This window comes from Talpa occidentalis, unplaced genomic scaffold, assembly GCF_014898055.3.
Source record: "Talpa occidentalis isolate TD23 unplaced genomic scaffold, MPIMG_talOcc4v2.1 talOcc4.12, whole genome shotgun sequence".
NCBI classification, from domain to species: Eukaryota; Metazoa; Chordata; class Mammalia; order Eulipotyphla; family Talpidae; genus Talpa; species Talpa occidentalis.
Genome location: NW_023601212.1, coordinates 59,908,738 through 59,932,919, shown reverse-complemented (window position 1 = coordinate 59,932,919; position 24,182 = coordinate 59,908,738). Strand labels below are relative to the sequence as shown.

At 45.3% G+C, this 24,182-nt stretch overlaps 1 protein-coding gene and 1 pseudogene across 5 annotated transcripts; both read right to left on the bottom strand.

The window, feature by feature from the left end:
* Positions 1-235: 235 nt before the first annotated feature.
* SERPINC1 (serpin family C member 1) lies at positions 236-11,155 on the bottom strand. Of its 5 annotated transcripts, none has more exons than XM_037506442.2 (6): positions 10,877-11,155; positions 8,606-8,821; positions 7,601-7,738; positions 4,618-5,008; positions 3,399-3,463; positions 236-509 (listed from the first exon to the last, which is right to left on the bottom strand). In XM_037506442.2, the coding sequence occupies exons 1-6, from the start codon at positions 11,138-11,140 to the stop codon at positions 333-335; spliced, it is 1,251 nt and encodes a 416-aa protein (XP_037362339.2). In that variant the 5' UTR covers positions 11,141-11,155; the 3' UTR covers positions 236-332. The 5 variants fall into 5 exon arrangements, 4 of the variants coding, with proteins under 4 accessions (XP_037362339.2, XP_037362342.2, XP_037362340.2 ...); XM_037506445.2 differs by having other exon boundaries at positions 4,618-4,951; XM_037506443.2 differs by having other exon boundaries at positions 7,622-7,738.
* A 5,287-nt stretch (positions 11,156-16,442) lies between these two features.
* Positions 16,443-23,534, bottom strand: LOC119242266 (cyclin-dependent kinases regulatory subunit 1-like; annotated as a pseudogene).
* Positions 23,535-24,182: the final 648 nt, after the last annotated feature.

Sequence of the window (24,182 nt, the reverse complement as noted above, 5' to 3'; positions counted from 1 at the left end):
GAGCAGCGGGTGAGACAGGAGAGGTCTGCTGCGCCATGTTACCCAGGTGGCTCCCTGGCCAGAGACCGAACTCAGGCCACAGTGGCTGGTGATAGCTTGATAGCGCTGAGACTTAACCCTTGTTCCACCAGGGAGGTCCACCCCTCTTTCACTTTCTGACTCAGATGTGTTCACTAGCAGAGGAGAATTGAAAGCATCGTTTTACTAAATGGCCAACAGCACCTCTATTTCACCTTCCCTTGCTTTCATTTCAGATGGCAAAGTCCATTTGTATTTGTTTTTATTTCTATTCACAAACCAAAACGGGAAGAGGTGCAAAGAATAGAAACGCTTTAGTTAACACAAGGGTTAGCCACTCTGCCCATAAAGACAATAGTGTTCAGAGCAACTTCCCTTATCAGAACCAGGAAGGGCCTGTTGGCCTTGAAGGTCACTCTGTTGGGGTTCAGCGAACGGCCAGCAATGGCGATGGCCGTACTTGCAGCTGCTTCACTGCCTTCCTCGTTGACCTGCAGGTTAAACAGGAAACATTAGCTACTCTGCAATTCATTATAAGCAGGTAAGTCATCCACAGACACACCATTTAAAATACTTGTTTTCCAGTAGAAAATCTACTTGGGCCAGATTGGGTAACCTCCAGAACTCTGTACTCATTCTTTAATCCAGTGGTTACTGATGTAAGCACATGTGTTTGTCAAAACAATATGCTGCATAATAAGTGCAAGGGTTCCATTCAGACAACCCCTAAACCAGCAGTCTGAATGGTCACAAGGTTGCTTTGTTACATCTCTGACTGGCACCATTGTACATGCTATTACAGGAGGGTTGTTTCTTTCTAGATGCCAAGAGATTTTGACTCAAGATCAGAACTCTATAGTTGAGATAGTTTCACTCTTAGAGCATCAAATAGAGCTACCCCAAAGCAGCCACTCAGGACCTAGGGCTGTGAATAGAGGATAGTCCTCTTGCCAGATGAGGTTAGTATTTCTGGGAGTAATATCTAGAACAGTGGTATTTGAACTTGCTGATCAACAAAATTGCCAAAGGTCTAGAGGGAGACATCTTCAGAAAACATTTTTGGGGTACTATCACTGAACTCTTCCCCTTCCTTTTCAGGACAGCACTTGGATCGCTAGCTTTGTAGAGCTGCTTGACGATGTTCTCTCCAGCTCTCTTCCTCCTCGTTGCTCTTGCTTCTTCCTTCCCATCATACCCCTTCTCCCCCACACTATCAGTCTCATGGCTCTAGGGCTAAATTTAGGACTGAAGCTTTTAAAAGACTAGGATTCTTTCATTCTCATCAGATTGTTTTTTTTTAATGACTTCCCAGGAGATTTGCAATTGGTTGGAGGGTCCTCTGTATTGGGTTACAAGATATTCAAGGAAAAGCACTTTGTTCCAAGAGCAACAGAGGACACTTGCTTAGTTGTTTAGTGGGCTCAGGTATGTGAAAAATGAATCCAGACCTCTGCTTTTTCCTAATAGTAACTACAAAGCCCTCAAGGAAGTCTGAGATGACCACTTCTAGAGTCTTTAAAAGAAGATTTTTAATCACAGTTAAAACCCTGAGGACTCAGCTTCCCTTGCTGTCTTCCTAAGTGCTCTTTCTTCCATAATCCATGTGGAAAAGGATGCCAGTCATATCACTTTTACTTTCAAAACCATTATTCCAGCAGTCAGGTAAAATTCTTGTTCTGACCTCAGTACATTTAAGATTAAATCTTCTATTCTTGCCGTTGTCCTACAGGACATCTAATGTCCTGCAGATTCTATCACCACATCGAGGATTTTGGTTTCTAGCTTACAGGCTTGCTTTCTACCTCAGTTCCTGCTATCCTTTGACCTAGACAATTAAAATACCTTGATAGGAGACTCATTTAACACCCTGACCGCAACCCCCCCCCTCCCATTTCATCAAACTCAGTGAGCATTACCTTCACTCTACTTAAGCAAACTAGTCCCATGGCTACACCTTGAAATTATAGTACATTATCCTTTCAGACCATAATCTTCTATTTTTCCTCCTAACTAAATATTTCCCACTGAGCCTGGACACAATGATATTTACCTTGTGCTCTGAAACCTTCTCTGACCCCATCCTTCCTCTGTGATTCCTCAATCCTGCCATCTCTCTAAAAATAGCCCATCTCATTTCCCTCACAGCCTGGTTCCCCCACAGGTTAGTCTATACAAGTAGTTCTCAAACCTGGTTGTGCATCAAATCCTTTAGGGAACACTGTAGACATACAGATGCTCAAGCCCTATCCTGGAATCTCTGAGAGTCAAGCTCCCTAGATAGCTAATGCCATTAGGAGTTCATAGGCCAGAATTTGTTTGAGAACCAGAAGTTACAGCTGAAGTTACTTTAGTAAAGAGTTCCATGGCCACTTTGGTTGGGGAAACACTACGTTAAACAATCTTGAACCTTTTTTCTTCATTATGGAATTTCTCAGACTTCAACTACACTAGTGTACATTTTCAGTTTCCCAAGAAGAGGCAAATAAATACATTTATTTGACCACCTGGCTTTTGTTTTCTGCAGTGTAGTAGTACAGACCTCTACTTCTCTGGAACATATTTTAGCATATGATCCACACTCACCAGCTCTACTTTCTAACTTCTCTTCAACTTTTTTTTTTAAAGATTTATTTATACAAGAGCCGGGGGTATAGTCCAGATGCGCGGGAGGATGAGAGGATTCACCAGAGTCAGAGCAGGAAACAGAAAAGGCAGACTGACTGAAATACACTGCTGAGGGGAGCAGCTTGCAAGTCAGGAGAGGTCTGCTGCGCCATGTGGGTCACCTCCCTGGCTGGGGATCAAACTTGTGCTGCAGTGGCTGCGGGTAGCTTCATAGTGCTGAGTCTTTACCCTTTGCGCCACCAGGGAGGCCCCACTCTTCAACTATTATACTGCTGCATGTGCCCCCATACTCTGTCCAATTCCTTGGGAAAAGGTAACCTGTGGTCCCCTTTCAGTCTTCTTGCTGGATGTTCTCCCTGTCCTTAAAACTGATCCCTGGGTTTCCACAAGCTCATATCACCTGGTTCTCCTTTGCTGGTTCTTTCTCCTGTGTCACCCTCCTTAATGTTCATGTACTTCTGAACTGCTTCCGCAGAGAGGGTGGGAGGGAGGGTGGAATAATTAGGCCTTGAGGGCTCCAGGGGAGGGTTGTAATACCTTAGCAGGCCTCGTGGAGGAGGGAGCTACAGAGTTGGGGTTTGAGGGACACTGGAAAGAAGCTGTTGGGTCCCGCTGTTCACACATCTGCTGTCTATACCATAAGAGCCAGCATAGCAAAAACTCCAGTATTACAATGAGACACTGGTGTATTAAGTAATAAAGCAACATGGCAGTGGAAAAGCAGCAGAAGAGAAAGCAAAGAGAGGTGAACTCACTTCAAGAAATGCCTTATGGAATGCATCTGAGACATAGAGGTCACTCCGGCCTCCCGCAATAATACCTGGAAAAAAAGGCCAGAGACAGCTCTGTGAAATGGGAGAAACTTTGCCTCCAACCACAGAAAGGAATTTGGTTTGAATTAAGAGGTCCTTTGGGCTTTGAAAAATAGGACGAAATCCTGGACCTTCACTTAATGATACCCCCAAATAAGCACGTGCTAAAAATAATAAAGTATTTTGGGTTGGTTCAACCTGGCTCCTGTGAATTTAATCTCATACTGCAGCTCTTGGGTGAGGTAGGGAATAAGGGACTCTTTATTTTTTTAAAGATTTATTTTTTTGTTATTTATGCATACAAGAACTGGGGTTTAGGCCAGAGGTTTTGGGGGTGAGAGGATTCACCAGAGACAGAAAGGGGAACAGAACAGGTAGAGCAACTGAAATACACTGCTGAGGGGAGCAGCAGGCGAGACAGGAGAGGCCTGTTGCACCATGTGAGAATCTCCCTGGCCAGCCGGGAAGCAAACTGGCAACGCAGAGGCTTCGGACAGCAGCACTCAACAGCCTGCTTCACCAGGGAGGAGGCCCAGGGCATTCTTTCTTAAAGAAAAAATCCATCTGGTAGATCTTTTCATCCTGGCACCATTTTTAAGAGAAGGGTTGGTTTTTAGACCTAGTTTAAAGATAGTTCACTAAGGGTAAATTCAATTACCTATTATTGTAAACTTAGGATTTTAAAAAACATTTTGATACATAATTTTAAAGAATGGTGGGTTGGAGGACCAAACCAATAAACACCATTACTGAAGAATTACAAATGGGGAGAGGGTGGCCATATCTTTCCAAGGGACCTTAAGGAAAATGCTCCAGCCCTTTGTCTCTAGTGAACCAGATGGCCCCAGTTCTTAATCACATGTGTCATTTGGTTCTAAATTCTGAAGCCTTTCAAGTTCTCCATCGAGTCTCCTCTATCAGTTACAGGCTGCAAGGGTTCCACTGCCAACTGGGCCCATGGAGGTGCTAGAGCAAACTCCCCTTTTACAGAAGAAGAAACTGAGACCTCCAGAGGGGAAGGAGTTTCTCTGAATGAGCAGTAGAACCGGGATCAGAACCCAGGGGTCCTGATGCATTGTTCTTCTCCACTCTTACTCCAAACCTGCCACTTCATCAGATCACCTCCGGGGGCAGAGAGGAAGAAAGTCCTTCCTACACTCACCTGGGAGCCTGGAACTTTCAGGGCTGAACAGGTCCACGAGGCCCATGTCCTGCAGCCGCTCCTTGAGGCTGAAGCTGTCCTCGATGCGGAAGCGGGGCACGTGCGCCACCAGCAAGGTCTCTCCCAGCGCATCCAGCCACTCCTGCAGCACCTCGGGCGAGAGCTCCCGCTCCACCTTGGCCAGGCTCTTCTCAGCCTTGGGCAGGATGAGCACCATGGTGATGTCATCGCCCTTGAAGGGCAGCTCCAGCACCTGAGTGCCTTCCTCCACGCGCCGGTAGCGGAACTTGCCCTCCTGGTACATCATGGAGGCCGAACACGACTCCCCGTCAGCCTTGTGGAACAGTTCTGTCCTCGTGTTCTCTGGGCTGAACTTGGACTTCCACAGGCCCTGGGAGAATACCAGGGAGTAGACACAACTTAAGTGACCCAAAACATCCACAGGCAGCACTGACAGGGGAAATACCTTGCTCTATTCTGTTAACATGTAAGTGTAATTATTAGTGGGGGGAATGCTAGAGAGGGGGGATACATGAAAAAGATAACAATGACTGTCACAGCGATGGAATTAGTGGTGGTGGTTGTTTTCTGTGAACTTTTCTGTATTTCCCAGAATCTTAGCAGTGATTCTTTTCTTTTACAATGAGAAAAATAAAAACTAAAATCAAGAACAAACCTACTGGCCTTTTAGCAAGTCCCTTCTTGTGTTTAAATCTAATTGCCTTTTGCTTTCTGCTTCTCAGCAGTTTTTTCTCAAAGGCCATCCTTAAAAATGCCGGGCTCTGTCCCTGATGAAAAAAAGGCCAGACCCCACTCCCACCCCATCCACCACCACCCCCACTCACCCCACCCCCCTCAGTCATCTGGCAGTTAGCAGAGAGTGAGTCTCACTCTAAGAGGGAGGGAGGGGCCTCCCTGGTGGCACAAGGGGTTAAGCACCACACTGTGAAGCTTTTCCAGCCTCTGCAGCACAGGTTTGATCCCCAGCCAGGGAGCTACCCACATGGCACAGCAGACCTCTCCTGTCTCACTCACTGCTCCCCTCAGCAGTGTATTTCAGTCAGTCTGCCTGTTCTGTTCCCCACTCTGTCTCTGGTGAATCCTCTCACCCCTGCACCTCTGGCCTATACCCTAGTACTTGTATGCATAAATAAATAAATCTTTTAAAAAATAAATAAAAAATCTTAAAAAAAAAAAACAAAGAGGGAGGTACCCTGGGACACAAGAAACCCCTCAGAAGTTTCTACAGTGTAGGGCCTCCCCGGTGGCGCAGCGGTTGAGCGCTGGGTTGCGAAGCTGCCCACAGCCTCTGCGGCGCCGGTTCGATCCCCGGCTGCTCCCCGGCCCCGGAGGAGGATCCCACATGGTGCGCAGACCTCTCCTGCCGCCCGCTGCTCCCCTCAGCAGTGTGCTTCGGTCCTTCTGCCTGTTCTGCTCCCCGCTCTGGCTCTGGTGAATTCTCTCACCCTCCCGCGCTTCTGACTGTACCCAGTGCATGTATAAACAAAACAAACAAACAAATATAATAAATAAATAAATAAAAACATGCCTCTATAAAAAAAAAAAACTATTAAAAAAAAAAAGTTTCTACAGTGTAATTATTATCATTTATCTCTGTGGTTTTGAGACAAGTCATTTAACTCTTGAGTGGTGGTTCCTCATCTGTAAAATTAGGAGCTGGTGGTTGCTAATACTTGTAGGCTGCTGAGTGCGTGCCAGACATTGCTTTAAGCATTTCAGATATATTAACTTATTCAGTCCTCTCTGCAACTCTATGAGGTAGATGTATCAATATAACCATTTACACATGCTGGAACAGAGGCACAGAAAGTCCTCAGTTCACACAGTCAGAAATGGAAGTGTCAGGATTTAAAATAAATCATCTATGTGAGTGATCCAAGGTCTCATTTGTGGTGTTATAGGATCATGCAGATGAATAAATGGCAAAGTATTCCATAACCCATAAAGGGGAGTGTGCTTTGTGGAAATGCAACCTACTCCATCGTTGGGGATAGGGAAACCCCAGACAGCGAGGTCGCAGCAGCGAGGAATGACTGAATCCCTGGACCCTGGGAGAGGAGGGAGAGCATGCAGATGGAGCATCACCCCAGGGGTCCTCCAAGTACCCATGACCTGTTTACCCCCAGGCCCACACCCTCATTCTTCTCAAAGGTAATCAGTTTGAACAGCCTTTAGAAATGTTGACTGAGGGGCCTCCCTGGTGGCACAAGGGGTTAAAGCACCACACTATGAAGCAATCCGCAGCCTCGGCAGCATGCGTTCAATCCCCAGCCGGCCGGGGAGCAACCCACACAGTGCAGCAGACCTCTCCTGTCTCGCCTGCTGTTCCCCTCAGCTGTGTACTTCAGTCAATCTGCCTGTTCTGTTCCCCACTCTGTCTCTAGTGAATCCTCTCACCTCCCGCATCTCTGGCCTGTACCCCAGCTCTTGTAGGCACAAATAAATAAATCTTAAAAAAAAAATGTTGACTGAGAATGACAAAGGCACCTGCATGATCAAATCACATGACCACTGCAAAGTTTCAAGTGAGCCTGATAACTGGAGGTTCAGAAACCACATGCAAGGGAACTCTGAGTCACTGTAAAAGTTGCTCCAGATAATGGAGAAAATCTTATCACTGTGGATGTGAGTTTGTCATTTTGTTCCAGATTTCCAAATGGAGCCTACTGGACAGCAGAAATTGTCACATAGATATGAGCATTTATCACGACACACCCCTTGTGCTCAACAGGCTAGGGGAGTGTGGATGCTCTGCCAGGGGCCAAGACACGACAAGCATGCCCCCCTTGATTTCAGTCCAGCAACCGAGGTCCTATGAACTCTTTAGCAAGCTTGTATTTCTGCATGGACCATGCATGGTCCATTTCTCATAAAGGTCTACCTACACATGCCTGGTGATGTGACAGAGAGGAGTGGAGGGCCAGGGGAGATCCTGGGGTCTCCCCAGGGCCATTTTGAGTACCTTGAAGTAAATGGTGTTAACCAGCACCAGGACAGTGAGCTCATTGATGGCGTCTGGGGGGATGACGTCAGTGATGCGTCCCTCGGTCTTATTGGAAATCCATTTGTTGATGGTCTCTCTGGACTGCTCTGCATTTTCCTGAGGAGAAAAAGAGACTAACCTACCCATCTGTGGTAGTCAGTCAGCGTCTTCATTTCCCTGAGCAGCATTTTATTTTGTTTATCAGCCCTCTACCCTTCCCCACCATTTGGTTAAATCACCACTCTAACCCAGATTGTGAGAAACTCACCTATCTAGGATAGAGCCATGAATTTTCCATACAGTCAATAAATATTAACAGAATAAATAGGAATAAATGAAAGAGAAAGAGAAAGAGAAAGAGAAAGAAAAGAGTAAGGAACATAAAAGGAGAAGATGGTCTAGGAAAAAGAAGACAAAATAATTATCTTCTCTGGCTTTGGAAAACCTAAACTCATAAGAGTTCAAGTTTCCAAAACTTGTTTTAAGGGAAACTAATAAGGGGTCCAGGGGTAGGGGCAGGAGGGATGCCCATGTGGTCAAAAAAGTTTGAGAAGCAATGACTGAATCATGCCAATAGACTTTTTGTATTGCAGGATTTCTCAGAATACTTAATAGATTCATGTGCTTCATGAATCTCCAAGAGGAAAATAAAGCACACACTACATGCCGGTTTTATCTGACCATGGTATCTTTTAAAAATTAAATTAAATAACATATCTTGTGGGACTGGCATCTCTAGAATACCTTTTGGTATATACTTGATCAATAAAATGAAGAATTTATTGTTTAGATAAATTTTTTCAGAGAAGCCACTATAATCTAAGCCATAAATACCATTGGTTCCTCAGGTTTCAAGCAAGAAGGAGTATTCCAGAGATTCTGACTTATACTCACCCCAAACCTGCCTTCAACCAGTGTTAATTTGGACCGTGCTTCTCTATCGCCTCAATCTCTGAGTGGAGAGGAATGACATCTGCCACTCACCTTGAAGTCCAGGGGTTGGAGCTTGGCTCCATATACCACCTCACTGATGTCCTGGTAGGTCTCGTTGAAGGTAAGGGATTTGTCTCCAAAGAGGCGGTTGGCTGATACCAACTCGGAGGACTTGTTGGCTTTTCGATAGAGTCGGCAGTTTAGTTTGGCAAAGAAAAAGTGGATCTGGTCAGATGTTTTCTCAGAGATGGTATCAAACTTGAAAACCTGTGGAAACCAAAAAAAAATTGCAGTCAGCTTGGGGAGGCAGCCTGGCTGACATGGGTAGCGAGCACAGTGCAAGGCAGCCCCTAACCTAGAGCCTCCTCCCTTGTGATCTCCTTCAAGCACAGGGCCTGGCACGGTGGAAATGCTCAGCTCATGTTTTCTAAATGAACCAATGGATGAAAGAGGAATAAGGGGTGGCAAGGAAAAAGGCAAAGAGAAACGCAAAGATCCAGAGATAGTTTCTAAAGAGCCCTGGCTCTAAGCACTTCTAAGATCCACAGATCTAATGGAGCTAGCTACTTTTAGGGTCTCTGGGATGCCAACGGATGGTTGAAAAAACAAGAGTCATTCACAGGGCCTCCCTGGTGGCGCAAGGGTTAAGACGCAACCTGTGAAGCAATCTGCAGCCACTGAGTTCGATCCCCAGCCAGAGAGCAACCCACATGGCGCAGCAGACGTCTCCTGTCTTGCCTGCTGCTCCCCTCAGCAGTGTATTTCAGTCAGTCTGCCTGTTCTGTTCCCCACTCTGTCTCTGGCAAGTCCTCTCACCCCCCACACATCTGGCCTGTGCCCCAGCACTTGTATGCATAAATAAATAAATCTTTAAAGAAAAAAAAAAGATGCATTCACCATAAGGGATTAAAAGGCTCAGAATCAGAGGTAGACTTGAAAAGGACTGAAATGTCATCTCTGCCAATCAGGCCCTGGAGGTGGTAATATCCTGATCTCCAAGGTTACTTTTCCCATCTCCCTTCCACTTTCTTGCCAGAGGAGAGTTCTTCTGGCTTTATCTGACCTCTGCCTTTGGTGTTCCTAAATTTTTCCAGTATCCACTTTTTGGAGGGTGGTTCATTTGTCCAAAAACTTGGTGCTGATTTTTCTCTTTTCTCCATAGAGAGACATAGTTTCGCCCCATTCTCACCCCACTTTCCAACACATGGCATTTTATGTTGGAAGATGTTGTGGAGAGAAAGACCCAAAGAAATGCCTGGTTTGGAAACCATATAGGAAGGGGACACATTTAAGGTTTCCCTTGGGGTCAGAGACACGGATGATATGGAAGTGCTTTTAGATCCAAGCCAATGTATATGTGGTTTACTGAAAAGCCCAGAAAAGATAGAATTACATCACTTTAGGTTTTCTAAAGCTGTAGTTTCTTTTGTGGAGGGAAGTCTTCGGTTAAACCATCACAGAGACTGGATAGAGATGATGAAGTTCAGTGCCATTCTGGCCACTACAGTAGGGGCCAACACTTCTAAGATCCACAGGCTTCAGTGTCTGTGTTTGAAATAAACACTGTGTATGTGGTAAGGGTTACTCTGGTGAGGGATACACGTACCTCCCTGTCGATTACCTTTGTCTCCAATGTGTGATTCAACCTGAGGAAAGCAAGTCAGACACCCACACCAAGGGGAGATTAATGACCCATTGTTTCTCCCCCTGACGTGGATTTTTAACGCAGGCCACTCCCTCATCTTGACACCCTTCCTTCCCACAAAAAAGGGAGATACTAAATCATTGACCAATACAGCCCAGAGTCAGAAAACACTCATATATTTGAGTCAAGGAATCCTTCTCCTGCATTCCTTGAGCCCCATGTCTCAATATCCAGTCATAGAATCTTCATCCACAAGAGCCTGTGTACCTCAGCTGACCAGATAGTAGGCTGCCCTTCCTCTCCCGGAATCCCTAGCCCCAGCTCAATGGCTGGCTCAAAAGAAGTGTTGATTAACCATATAAATGGTCAAACCAATGAGTAAGCATATAAATAAAAGAGTGACTAATAAGTTGGAAGAGACACAGGGCTCTCATTTTAAGGTAGCCCAAAAGAAGAAACTCAGATTTACTAAGCAGACTCATCTAGACAGTAATTCTTTGTCTAATTTTTTTAAAATTAGTTTTTAAGGGAAATTATAACCCGTGAAGCTGTGACTCACAGGAAAGCACAATCCATACTGAGCTCTCCCATGACTGTAGAGTTTGAGTCTTTAGACCTGTGGAAATCTGGAAAATGGCCCCAGCAAGGCAATTAGGCAGAAAGACTTTGGAATTTACCTCCATCAGCTGCTTGAGGGTGTTGTCACAGGCACCCAGCTTGGTCATAGCAAAAGCTGTGGAGATACTCAGGGGTGACAGGAAAATGTTGTCATTGTCATTCTTGGAGTCTGCCAGGTGCTGATAGAAGGCGGTGGCAAAGCGGGTATTAGCTTTGGACAGTTCCCAGACTCGCCGGTTGGTGGCCTCAGGGATCTTCTGCTCTGAGGCCTCGTCCTCAGTCGCCTTCTTCTCTGGGGCCCGGTAAATGCACATGGGATTCATGGGAATGTCCCGAGGCTTGGCTGTGCAGATGTCCTCCACAGGGCTCCAGTGACAAGTCACAGAGCCCCAAAGGCCAATGAGCAACAAGGAGAGAAGACACACCCTCCTACAGGGAAACAGAAAGCTGAGTTAAGCTAGGCTAGAAGACCCACTACCCCCACCGCCCATCACAGACTTCTCCCAGTAACCTTGGATCCCAGCCCTCCTGATGTGACCAGGAGGAGAGCTGTAACATTTGAAAAAGTACAAGGACCTTGCAAATGAATAGTTACACTTGACTGGACCTAGCTATGTTGAGCTTAGAATCAATTATTAAAACACTGATGGTTATTAGAAGGATTGTATGTCCAAGACTCTGGACTGGGAGAAGTAAAGAATGTGCTTCCAGCTGGTCTGTTGGGACATGCACATGTGAAAAGCAGGCAGGAACTTTAGTGCCCAATATACCGTTGGGGCAATAGGAGGAACCATTTACAGAAGCTGCTTAGGGAAGCTTTCTGAAGTGGATGGAATTTAATCTGGCTATTAAAGGATTGAAAGGATTTTGATGCAGCAGAGGATTTTTATGCAGGATTTCACCAACACAAGAAGGGAAAGAAGAAATGGATGGAGCAAAGGCAATACCTATGTGATGAGGACTCCCAAATCTCTAGCTCCAGCCCTAACCCTTCAGCTGAGCTCCAGACGATAGTTTATTAGACAGGTCCGCCTTCTCTTCCTCTAGCTCAGCAAAACAGACCCTCATGCACCCTGGCACCCAGTCTAGAAAACTGGAAGTCACTGTAGATTCCTCCCTCTCACCCCTCTCATTTAGTCATTTAGTCTCATTAATTCTGTTTCCCAGCTTTCTCACGGCCGTATCATTTTCTTTGCCTGGAAATTTTAATAGCTCCCAACATGAGTTTATTAAATGCATTTACATTATGTGTAAATTAATTTTACTTATAAAAAATGACACCCTGAGATTGGTAAATAAGGAGAACTAGGACAGCCAATTAAGCAAACTAAATTTTTTTGTAGATAAGACAGGGTGGGTCCCTGTGTCTAGAATGGGGGTCTGTCAGAAATGGAGCAGATCAAAACTCCCATACTGATAAGACAAAGGGCATCTGTGTGTGGGTACTAAGTCTTCTTAGTCTGGCCCTGCCAGAAAATGATAGGCACACACTGTAGAAAGGACTCACTGAGGCAGCCTGTCAGGCAAGAGTGGGATTGACTGGAAGCTGGGAGACAGCTTGTGGCTTCTTCTGTGATCTGAGGCAACTCTGCGGCCCCCTTTAAGAGGCCCAGAGTGGAGAGAAGTGGTGTCCCTGAAGGAGATACGGATGGAAGACAGGGTGCGCTCGCAGAGAGAGGGAGCCTTATTGTTCATCTCCCTACATTTGTTGCCTTCTGCTTTCCATTTTGTTCCTCAGTTACATTTGGAAATGCAAATGCTGGTGGAGGGGCTCTGAGAGCTCCATTAAATACAAAGAAAAACCAAGATGGTCGAGACACAGCCTCATTTCTAACCTCCTACAACAACCCAGAGCAAGAAGGGAATGTGTGATGTTGAGGGATGAGAAACAGGGCTGTAATATTTTTTTTTTTTAAGATTTCTTTCTTTCTTTATTTATTTATACAAGCACTGGGTACAGTCAGAAGCGCAGGAGGGTGAGAGAATTCACCAGAGCCAGAGGGGAGAGCAGAGCAGGCAGACTGACGAAGCACATTGCTGAAGGGAGCAGCGGGCGGCAGGAGAGATCTGCGCACCATATGGGACCCTCCCTCGCCCGGTGGCCGGGGATTGAACAGGTGCTGCAGAGGCTGTGGGCAGCTTTGCAACCCAGCGCTCAACCGCTGTGCCACTGGGGAGGCCCAGGGCTGTCATCTTTAGTCAAAGGACACTGAGGTCCTGGACAGGTTGTGGGCAGAGGGGGAGAGCTAATGGAGGTTGGAGGGAAAAGGGAGTTAGGAGGTCCTCACAGATTCAATTGGCCTTCTTTTCAGATGTATGGCAGGCCTGGAAATTTTCCTTGGAGTGTCTTCTGTGAGGGACGTGTTGGAGCAGCCTCTTTATACAATAGAAGACATCCCCTTTGTTTCTGGGGCTAAGAACCCAAGGTGTGGCCTAGTGAAAGACCTTACTCTGAGAGAGGGAGGAGGAGGGAGTGACATCTTCCAAACAGGTTCCTGATTATAACTACCTGGGAGAGGGCCTGGTCTTTTCAAAAGTGTCAAGTCGTCCTTGTGAGTCTTCGAGATCAGAAAACCCAATGAGAGCATTCAGAGGGAAAGCTCACCCCTCTTACCTTTTTCCAGCAGCCACAGCTCCTATCCCATTGGAAAACATGGTCGCTAATCTTCCACAGGGCTGGGTGAGTGAAGATAGTGTGGTCTGAGGCAATCCCTCTGAAAACTGGTTCTTTCCTCAACACCTGATTGAGGTTCCAGAGGCTAGCGTGGGGGAGTGAGCTGGTGAGGAGGGGAGGACTGAGGTCAAAGGCTGACGACCAGCTCCCAGGGTTAAGCAAAGTGTAGAGCCCAGTGTTGTTTGATTAGTAGGGAAGTTTTAAAGTTCAGTCAGATCCAGGCAGAGCAAAGCCCACCTTACTTACCCAAACTCCCACACTCTCCTCTTCATTTTTATGAAAAGGAAAAGGAACATATGCTCACAAGTCAAACATGGTCAGAAAATGCCAGACTGAGGAGAATTTTTTTCCCTGGTGACCCAAATTAGGAGGTAGAAAATAGAATGAATATAACTAGCCAAGTTAAATATCTAGAAGCTTCTAACCTTCTACCTGCTCAATGTAATACCCTGTCTTTCCCAACTCTTCTTTCTTGCTGTCCATAATATCTAACCAAAGCACAAGAGGAGTTTTCTTTTTTATTATATTTTTTTGTGTAGGAGAACTGGGGTGTAGGTCAGAAGTGTGGGGGGTGAGAGAATTCATCAGAAGCAGAGTGGGGAGCAGAACAGGTGGATTGACTGAAATCTGCTGCTGAGGGGAGCAGTGGATGAGACAGGAGAGGTCTGCTGTGCCATGTGTATCAGCTCCCTGTCTGGGATCCAACTCAGGCCACAGTTGTGATAACACTGAGACTTAACCCTTAAGCCACCAGGGAGCCCAAAGAGGAGTTTTCTGAAATAAAGTGCTACCTATTCTATAGGTTGCTAAAAGTAGATATGTCCATGACCTAAATCAGGACACACAATGGCTATAGGTATGGCCCAGAGGAGACTCATTCCCCACTCAGCCCTGATGAATGGGGTGTTGTGGCCACAAGAGCAAAGGCCTCAGAGCACAATAAAGATACTCTAGAGTTGATGAGCTGGTTGAAGATATTTATTTATTTATTTTTTTAATTTTTAAAAAAGATTTATTTATGCAAACAAGAACTGGGGTATAGGCCAGAGGTGTGGGGGAATAAGAGGATTCACCAGAGACAGAATGGGGAGCAGAAGAGGCAGACTGACTGAAATACACTGCTGAGGGGAGCAGCAGGTAAGGCAGGAGAGGTCTGGGTCTGCTGCGCTATGTGGGTTTCTCCCTGGCTGGATCGATCTCATGCTGCAGAGGCTGCGGATAGCTTCACAGTGCTGTGTTTAACCCCTTGTGCCATCAGGGAGGCCCCTGTTTAGAGATATTTAGCAAAATTCTACTGGGGTTTTAGAAGACAAAAAAATACATGCAGTTGCTGAAATACTTCTTAAAGATCAAACAAAATGAATTCTACTTTTATGTGTATAATTATTTTTACTTGCTTTATTGGGGAGATTAAGTTAATTCAAACTAATGGTGATAAAAGGCAGGTTTATTTACATTTCCTTTTTCCTAAGTAGCCAAGGACAGTATCACAAGGAGTGCTGCAACAGTATTCACAGGATGAGTATGCTACCTACTATGTGATTGAAGACACCTTGACTTGGTACAGTCATAAGAATTCTAGAGTTCTCATTAGACAGGAAATCTCTATCCAGACTGAAGTATTATGTACATTCTTGGCTGATTTAGACCTTGGATACCTCAAGAACCCTGTTGTGCGATGTGAAAAGCTACAGGGAACTGTCCTAAAGAGGCTGCCTGTCACTGCAGACTAAAGACAAATGAAAACTCTCCTGTTCAGTCACTTGTGCTCAATGAATAAGAGTGCTACTTGTGCCATGTGGGTTAGCTTCTGTGTGGGTTAGTTGGCACAACTGTAATAGCATCTGGAGATTCCAGTCAGGGGAGGCGTACAGTAATCATATTAAGAGGCAATATGTTAAAAAAAAAAAAAAATGGGTCCTCCCTGGTGGCGCAAGGGGTTAAGCACTGCACTGTGAAGCAATCCGTAGCCTCTGCAGCATGAGTTTGATCCCTGGCCAACCAGGGAGCAACCCACATGGCGAAGCAGACCTCTCCTGTTTTGCCCACTGCTCTCTTCAGCGAAGCGGACCTCTCCTGTTTTGCCCACAGCTCTCTTCACTGAAACTGTGTTTCAGTCAGTCTGCCTGTTCTGTTTCCCATGCTGTCTCTGGTGAATCCTCTCACCCACTGGTATCTCTGGCCTGTACCCCAGCTCTTGTATGCATAAATAAATAAAAAACAACAAGCAGCATATAACATGTCAATCAGGTGTAATAAAAGCCATTGAGAAAAATACAGCAGGACAAGGGGACAGAAAGTGATGGGGGGGGGTCTCCCTGGTGGCTCAGGACTTAAAGTCTCAATGCTATCAAGCTATCGCCAGTCACTGCAGCATGAATTCAATCCCTGGCCAGGGAGGTGACTCACATGGTGCAGCAGACCTCTCCTGTCTCGCCCGCTGCTCCCCTCAGCAGTGTCTTTGGTCCGTTTGCCTGTTCTGCTCCCCGCTCTCTCTGGTGAATTCTCTTACCCTCCCGTGCCTCTGACCTGTACTCCATTTCTTGTATAAATAAATAAATTTAAAAAAAAAAGCCACACAGATCACCATGTTTATAACACCTGGCAGAAAAAAACCAAAACAGCAATTTACACAATCTCTGTAACAACATGGTTTCGGTCTCAGATGCTTCTTCCATCTGCCAAGTGTGCTCTGCTGGGTGCGGAGGTCTCCTGGCCTTATGGGGTCACTCTCAGCCAAGGCTGCAGCCCAGAGCACTCGTCTAGCTGGGCAGTGGTGCTGTTGGCTCTGCTGGAACAACAAAACTGTCACCAGCATATTCAAACAGTGTACTGAACAGCCTTTAAACATCAAAGTGAGAAACAAGGCAAAGTAATAATGTTATCAGAAAGATGATTAGCAAGTGAGGACAGCTGTGCAAAGCTGGTGTCTAAAAAGTGGCTGCCCAGCTTCATTTGTTTGGCTTCTTGGGCAGTGGCCACTGGGCCAGCAAGATGTGTGGTTCTGGTGTGTGGATCATATAATGGACTCATTCCTGACCCTGCTGAACACCAAGATCCATCCCTCCATTCAGGTTTATTTATTTATTTATTTATTTATTTATTTATTTATTTATTTATTTATTTATTTATACAAGCACTGGCTACAGTCAGAAGCACGAGAGGGTGAGAGGGTGAGAGAATTCACCAGAGCCAGAGCAGGGAATAGAACAGGCAGACTAATGAAACACACCACTGAGGGGAGCAGCGGGCGGCAGGAGAGGTCTGCGTGCCATGTGGGACCCTCGCCCGTTGGCTGGGGATCGAATCGGCGCTGCAGAGGCTGCGGGCAGCTTTGCAGCCCAGCGCTCAACTGCTGCGCCACCGGGGAGGCCCTCCATTCAGGTTTAGATATAAAATGGGTTTCAGAGACTAGCTTGGTGTAGCGGCAAGAAGGGCACAGAGCAGGATCTCTATGACCCCAGCAGATGGGTGAAGGAGGAGTCCTGGAGCCCTCAGTGGCTTTTTCAGACTTTTTTTTTTAAAAGATTTATTTATTTATGCATATAAGAGGTGGGGTACAGCCCAGAGATGTGGGGCAGTCAGAGGATTCACCAGAGACAGAGTGGGGAACAGAACAGGCAGACTGACTGAAACACACTGCTGAGGGAGGCAGCGGGCGAGACAGGAGAGGTCTGCTTCACCAGTGGGTTGCTCCCTGGCCGGCCAGGGATTGAACTCATGCTGCAGAGGCTGGCGATAGCTTGATAGCATTGAGACTTTAAGTCCTGAGCCACCAGGGAGGCACCCCCCACACCCCGCCATCACTTTCTGTCCCCTTGTCCTGCTGTATTTTTCTCCATGGCTTTTCTAACACCTGACTGACATGTTATATGGTTGTTGTTGTTTTTTAAAGATTTATTTATTTATGCATACAAGAGCTGGGGTACAGGCCAGAGATGCAGGGCACGGGGCGGTGGGGGCGTCAAGAGGATTCACTGGAGACAGAGTAGGGAACAGAACAGGCAGATTGACTGAAGTACACTGCTGAAGAGAGCAGTGGGCAAGACAGGAGAGGTCTGCTTCGCCATGTGGGTTGCTCCCTGGCAGGCCGGGGATCAAACTTGTGCTGCAGAGGCTGCGGATTCCTTCACAGCGTGGTGCTCAACCCCTTGCGCCACCAGGGAGGCCCCTTTTTCAGGCTTTTTATTGGGTTTACCAGGCACACGGCAAACAGGGGTGCCAGGGGGCTGGGAGGCTGGCAGGCCTCCCAGCACCCAGCAAGTCTTCATTCTCTCTGGGCTCTCTGTTCTCTCATGGGGTCCCCGCTGTCTCTGCTTCTCTGCTGGTTCTGCCCTCTTCTGTTCCTGTTCCATGACGCCGCCATTACAAGCCCCATCTCTCAGCCCCCGTGTGCCCACCAATGCACGCCCACACCCCGCTGCAGGTGACCACCATCATGCATGCATTTAGGACCACAGGGATCATTAATCTAATGGCGGGAGGGTGGAAAAGCCTGATACCTTTTTACTTACCCTGCACTTGGTTATGTCCTTGGGCAGCACGACACACTGGCCCTTGAACTCATCACACTTGTTCAATAGTAAATTTGTTTGTGTGATATGATCGCTGTGCCTTAGGACCCTCAGCCCCCCACCATCAGCTGCCAAACAACTCCCAGAAGCACGTAAAACAAAAATGTTTCATTTGGAATAATTTCAGACTAATAAAAAACTTGTAAAAATAGTACAAAATAGAGACCTTATACTAAGTTTGCCAATTACCCCTTTGTAGGGTAAATAAATGTCAGGCTTTTCTGCCCGCCCGCCAATAGGATTGATGATGGAACCCCGTGGTCCTGACTGCATGCCTGATGGCGGGCACCTGGAGTGGGTGTGGGCAACCATAGGTGGGTACACCTGGGTTGAGAGACCGAGCTTATAAGGGTGGCGTCACAGGGACGCCAGCAGAGCACAGTGGAACCATGAGAAAGAGAATCAGCAGAGAAGCAGAGGCCACGAGAGAACGCCAGAAAGAGTGAAGATTCTCTGCAGGGTGGGAGGCACCTCTGCCTGCTGTGTACCAGGTAAATCCCAATAAAAATCCTGAAAAAGCCACTGAGGGCTCTAGGACTCTTCCTCCTTTACCCTGTCTGCTCCAATTATAGAGATCCTGCCTTGTAGCCTTCCTGCTGCTACACCCATTAATTCTCTTTACAGCAGTAGTTCTCAAAATTTTCTGCTTCAGAATCCCTTTATAGTCGAAATATTAAAATAGTTGCATATTGGGCCTCCCTGGTGGCGCAAGGGGTTAAGACGCAACCTATGAAGCCATCCGCAGCCTCTGCAGCATGAGTTCAATCCGCTGTCCCACCAGGGAGAAACTCACATGGTGCAGCAGACCTCTCCTAACTTGCCCTCGCCTGCTGCTCCCCTCAGCAGTGTACGGTTCTGTTCCCCACTCTGTCTCTGGTGAATCCTCTCACCCCCCCACACCTCTGGCCTGTACCCCAGCTCTTGTATGCATAAATAAATAAATCTTAAAAAAAAATAGTTGCATATTAAAGTAACTTTAGCTTCACGCATACACTGAAACATCTTGGGCTCCTCCTGAGGTTCCTGCACCATTCACTCTAGGGAAAACATTGATTTAGCACCCCCCTCAAGTTTTTTCTGCACATATTGCATTTAGTTGTCATGTCTCTTTAACGTCTTGCTCTCTTTGTTTTCACAACTGGCATTTTTTTTTAGTACAGGCCAATTCTTTTTGAAGACTCAATCTGTGCACTCCTGAGTTTTCCTTATGATTGGATTCAAGTGACACTTTTCTCTGCAGGAAAACTACAGTGTCTGCCAGTGCATCTACCAGGAGGCACATGATATTACTTCACCCCGTTAGTGATGAGGTTAGCTTAGATCACTTGCTTAAGATGGTGTCTGCCACCCTTCTCTGCTGTAAAATAGAAGTTTTTTTTTTTGTTAAATAAGTCTCTTATGGGAACATACTTTGAGAGTACATAAATATATTGTTTTTCACAAACTTTCACCTGTTAACATTTGCATTCCTCATTGATTATTTTGCAAGATGTTTTAAGCACTGTACTTTCCCTGTTATTTTCTATCTGATTCCCTAAAAAGGGTTATCACTGAAATATTAGAGTCAAAAGAGGTTAACAAAGTCAATCCACACATTCTTGCAAAGGTGTGAGGAAATAGGCCCTTTCACCTACTGCTGCTGGGAGTGCAGAATGCTGTAATCCTTTGAAAGGAAATTTGGCAATACTGAATTTACACATTGAATTGGAAGTCCACTTCAGGAAATATATCCCACAGAAATACCTGCATGGGTATAATTAGATTATCAGTCATAACCTGATATGTTATAGCAAAAGATTAGAAACAACTTCCATCCATATGGGACTAGTTAAGTAAACCCAGGTACATTCCCACAATGGAAAACAATGCCGCTGTCAAAAAGAATGAGGAGGCTCTCTGAGTCTGACATATCAAGGTATTAAAAAAAAAATGTCCTGGGTAATTAAGAGGGGGAAAACAGCAGATGCAGAGCAGTATTTATGGTTTGTATCATAACGTGGGGATGACGGGAGTAAGGGGTGGACAGACAGGTAGGAGTTAGCCTTGTCAATATGCACTTTGTATTGGGCCTCCCTGGTGGCACAAGGGGTTAAGTTGCAGCAGTGTGAAGCTATCCGCTGCCAGGGAGATACACACATGGTGCAGCAGTCCTCTCCTGTCTTGCCTGTTGCTCCCTTTATCAGTATATTTAAGTAAATCTGCCTGTTCTGTTCCCCACTCTATCTCTGGTGAATCCTCTCAACCCCTGCATCTCTGGCCTGTACCCCAGTTCTTGTATGCATAAATTAAAAAAATATGTACTTTGTATTTTTCTACTTTTGAACATGTCAGTGTACTGCTTATTCAAATAGTCTTGACTTTGTGAGCAACAAACAAGAGTGCTGTATCTGTGTTGTATCCACAGAGGATTGAGGAGTACCAGGCATGAAGAAGGTGATGCCAGCATCAAGGAGGATCTGGAAGGAGGCTGAGTCCCAGGTGAGAAAGGAGAAAAGGAGAGTGAATGAAGACCCGTTCAGTGTCTGTAGGTGGAAAAGAAAGTGCCCTGCCTGGCAAAATAATTTCTAAAGGCTGTGGAATATTCTGTTGTATATTATTTATTTTTGCGTAGAAGAACTGGGGTGCAGGCCAGATGTGCTGGGGTGAGAGGATTCACCAGAGACAGAATGGGGAACAGAACAGGCAGATCTACTGAAATACACTGCTGAGGGCAGCAGCGGGAGACAGGAGAGGTCTGCTGCACCATGTGGGCTCCCTGACTGGGGATCAGACTCAGGTGGGCCTTAGAGGTAGGTGGTGGTGCTGAGGCTTAACTCCTAAGCACCAGGGAGCCCTCTGTCGTATATAATTTAACCATTGCTTTACTGTTAGGTATTAGCTTAGGTCAAATTCTTTATATAAAAATTTTTTTATATACAAAAGGGCAGGTTTATCATAAAAGGGAAGGGAGGGATGCTTGCATAGACACAAGCGGGCAGAAAGCTGCCATTGAAAGGGACAGGTTTGCTAAAAGACATGCCTGCATAGACAGAGATGGGGAGAGGGCTGCCTCTGCTATTCTGCGAAGGGAGAAGGTTGGTGAAGAGAAAACACCTGCAGTAGTCAAAGGTGGGCAGGAGAGCTGCGTAGGTCAAATTCTTTAAATAGTTGACTATGTCAGTTAAAAATACACACATGGCCGAAATCTATGCTAAGTGCTTTCCAGGCATTAGTGTCTATAATTCTCTCATCAGCTCAACCAGGAAAATATTATGCCCAGTTTACAGATGAGAGACCTGCTGTTCCCAAGGGTGAAGAACTTGTCCCAAATTACAAAGCTCGCAAAGCTGAGATTCAAATCCTTGTCTGTATGTCTCATAAGTTTCATGGCTCTACATGAAGAACACAGCCATGTCTTCTCAGGTTAAAAAACCTTACAGGGTCCAGTTGTGTTACTTGGGGCAGCATTTATCACATGTCACCAGCTGGTTTTCGTCTGGATGGTTTCTATCAAGTTTGTCTGTGATTCCCTAAAAATCCATAACTCAGAATTGCTTCCTATTTCTCTGGTCACTCATATTTTATTAGAAAGTGTTCATCTCTAAGGCACATTCTCAATGAGCGTTTCAGTTGGTCTTTGGGAGCCTTTAATACCAGCCTAGTCTGGTTTTCACTGCACACAGTGTCCCTGGCTTTCACTGTGTAGAGTTTAATAACCCAAATCTCTTTCTCTGGTTCATTTTAGACTGGTTGATTAGGAAAGGATAAAAGAGCTTATATCCAAGCAAGCTAAGCTAATTCCTCTCTCTCTCTCTCTCTTTCACACACACACACACACACACACCCATTGGTATTCTATACAGTCTTTCAATAATTTGTATATTTTAATATATAGAAGAATATTTAGAATATTTAGGGCCTCCCTGGTGGCAAAAGGGGTTAAGTCTAAGAACTATGACGCTATCAGCAGCCACTGCAGCAGAAATTCGATCCCCGATCCCCGGCCAGGGATCTGACCCATAGGGCACAGCAGACCTCTCCTGTCTCTCCCACTGCTCCCCTAGTCAATCAATCCACCTGTTCTGCTTCCCATTCTGTCTCTGGTGAATTCTCTTGGCCCACCCCCGCACCTCTGGCCTACACCCCAGCTCTTGTATGCATAAATAAATAATATAAATCTTCTTTTAAAGAAACATATCTAAATAAGATGCTTCATTTAAATTTCTAAACATTTTTGGAACTGAAGGCAAATTTTCAAAGAACTATTATTAGGTAAAAATTAGTTTTTAATTCTCTACTTCTGTTTTTTTTTTTTTTTTTTCTATTCTGGGTTGAAAGAGCTCCTAGGGCCTTTTTGTGCTTTGCTGCATTAGAAATAGGTTTGAGGAGTCTGGAAGAGGAAAGAATGTATTATTGAATAACCCTGTTTCTCTTTTTTAATTACTTCCTTCAAGGTCAATAATAAAAAAAATTATTTCCTCCTGCCTCTAGTTTCAGGAGTCACTCCTATTCTCAGGTAATCTCTCTAGTCCTTACCGTTGCCTCATATCCTAGACTGTTCTATTCTTTTCTTTGGACCCAAAAGTCCACCACAGGGAACAAACAGTAGAGCTGAGGTCCTGCTGTGGTTACTGAATAACTCAAAGCTCAACTCTTCCACAGAAATTTGGCAAAAGATCTAGCACAAAAAGCTGAGTTGTCTCTAACTCTCTTGGTTTCTAAATTGCTACATGGTTATGATATTTAATTAACGCAAAATAAAGTTTATCAAAGCAAACCCTACACTATCATATACATAGCAAACCCTGCACTGCCGACATCAACCCTACACTTTCAGGTGAGACTCTCAAAGCATCTGAATTTGTCTAAAATCTTGCAACTGTTAGAAATCTCGGTTTTTATTTCAGGGAAACCAAATCAAAACAACAAATATTTATTGAACATGACCAGTGTTCATAGCACTGGGTCTTGAATGTCCCAGATACTCAATAAATATTTGTATTTGAAGAAACCCAGATTCAGAGTAATTTTGCTGACTTATTGACAGGAAAATATGTTCCTCCTAAATGGAAAGTTAAGATTATCAAATAATAAGTTAAAATGTTTATTTGTCTGGCGGAATTGACAACTCGTATGAACAGAAACACTAGCAAGGGGATTCTTGGGAGACTGAGCAAGAGCAAACTGCATGCAGTCCAAGCTTATGGCTTCCACGTTTCTTCAGGTAGTTGCAGGTGCTGAAAGAAAAAAAAAAAACAAAAAAAAAACAGGAAAGGGGAGAAGATAGCACTGGGGCAGAGGTAGTGGGAGAGAGTTCCCTGCAGACATAGAAGAGGGACTGGACAACAGGAAGAAACTCATAGTAAAGCTATGGTCAAGGGACTGGTGTTTCTTACCACCCTCTGCCAAGGACTGCTCTTGCAGATTTGACCACGTCCATTTGTGAGAAGACATGAAAATGAGGGTTTGGGAATGCAGCTTGGTACACATTACCCCATAGTTGGTTTAAGTCCCTTCCCAGTTGGTCAGTGCTAAAACCCAACAGAGGCTGCTTGCTCTAACTACAAACAGAAATAAACTTCAGGAATCTCGTCTTGGGTGGCACTGTAATGCTAGCCAGGTAATATGCTGAAGGTCAGCTCTCAGAGAAATGGGCCAGCCCACTGTGGTGAGGCAGCCCGAGTCGTGCCCTAGGTCCGGGAGCACATTGGTTTTCCTAGTTTGTTGTCAGGGTAGCAAAAGCCAGTTTTCTTTTTTTCTTTTCTTTTTTTAAAGAAAAAAGAAATAAAACCCCTCAACCACCCACCATCATCCACTATAACCATTCTACCATTGCTCCTACCCTCACCTCTTCAAGTAATCTCATTCCATTTTCAGTGTCCACTGTTAATTTTTTCCTGTTCATCGCTTAGTTTGCTTACATCACATAATAGGTGATTTCATCCACTTATTTGTCTTTATCTTTCTAGTTTTGCTTTGCATAATTTCAAGTTGCTTCTATTATGTTGTAAATGGCAAATTTTCATCTTTCCATATAGCTGAATAGCTTTCCATTGGGCATATATTTGTATATATTACATTTTTTTTATCTAATTATTTATCTGTGGGCACTTGTTAGCACTCTCCCCTCCCCCCATA

What these genes read in the sequence shown, in the direction of transcription:
- SERPINC1 (XM_037506442.2), bottom strand. Translation starts at nt 11,140, where the DNA reads ATGAATCCCATGTGCATTTACCGGGCCCCAGAGAAGAAGGCGACTGAG. An exon ending in TTAACACCATTTACTTCAAG is followed by an intron (nt 5,009 to 7,600) that starts GTACTCAAAATG and finishes GTATTCTCCCAG; the next exon opens with GGCCTGTGGAAGTCCAAGTT. An exon ending in TGAAAGTTCCAGGCTCCCAG is followed by an intron (nt 3,464 to 4,617) that starts GTGAGTGTAGGA and finishes CTTTTTTTCCAG; the next exon opens with GTATTATTGCGGGAGGCCGG.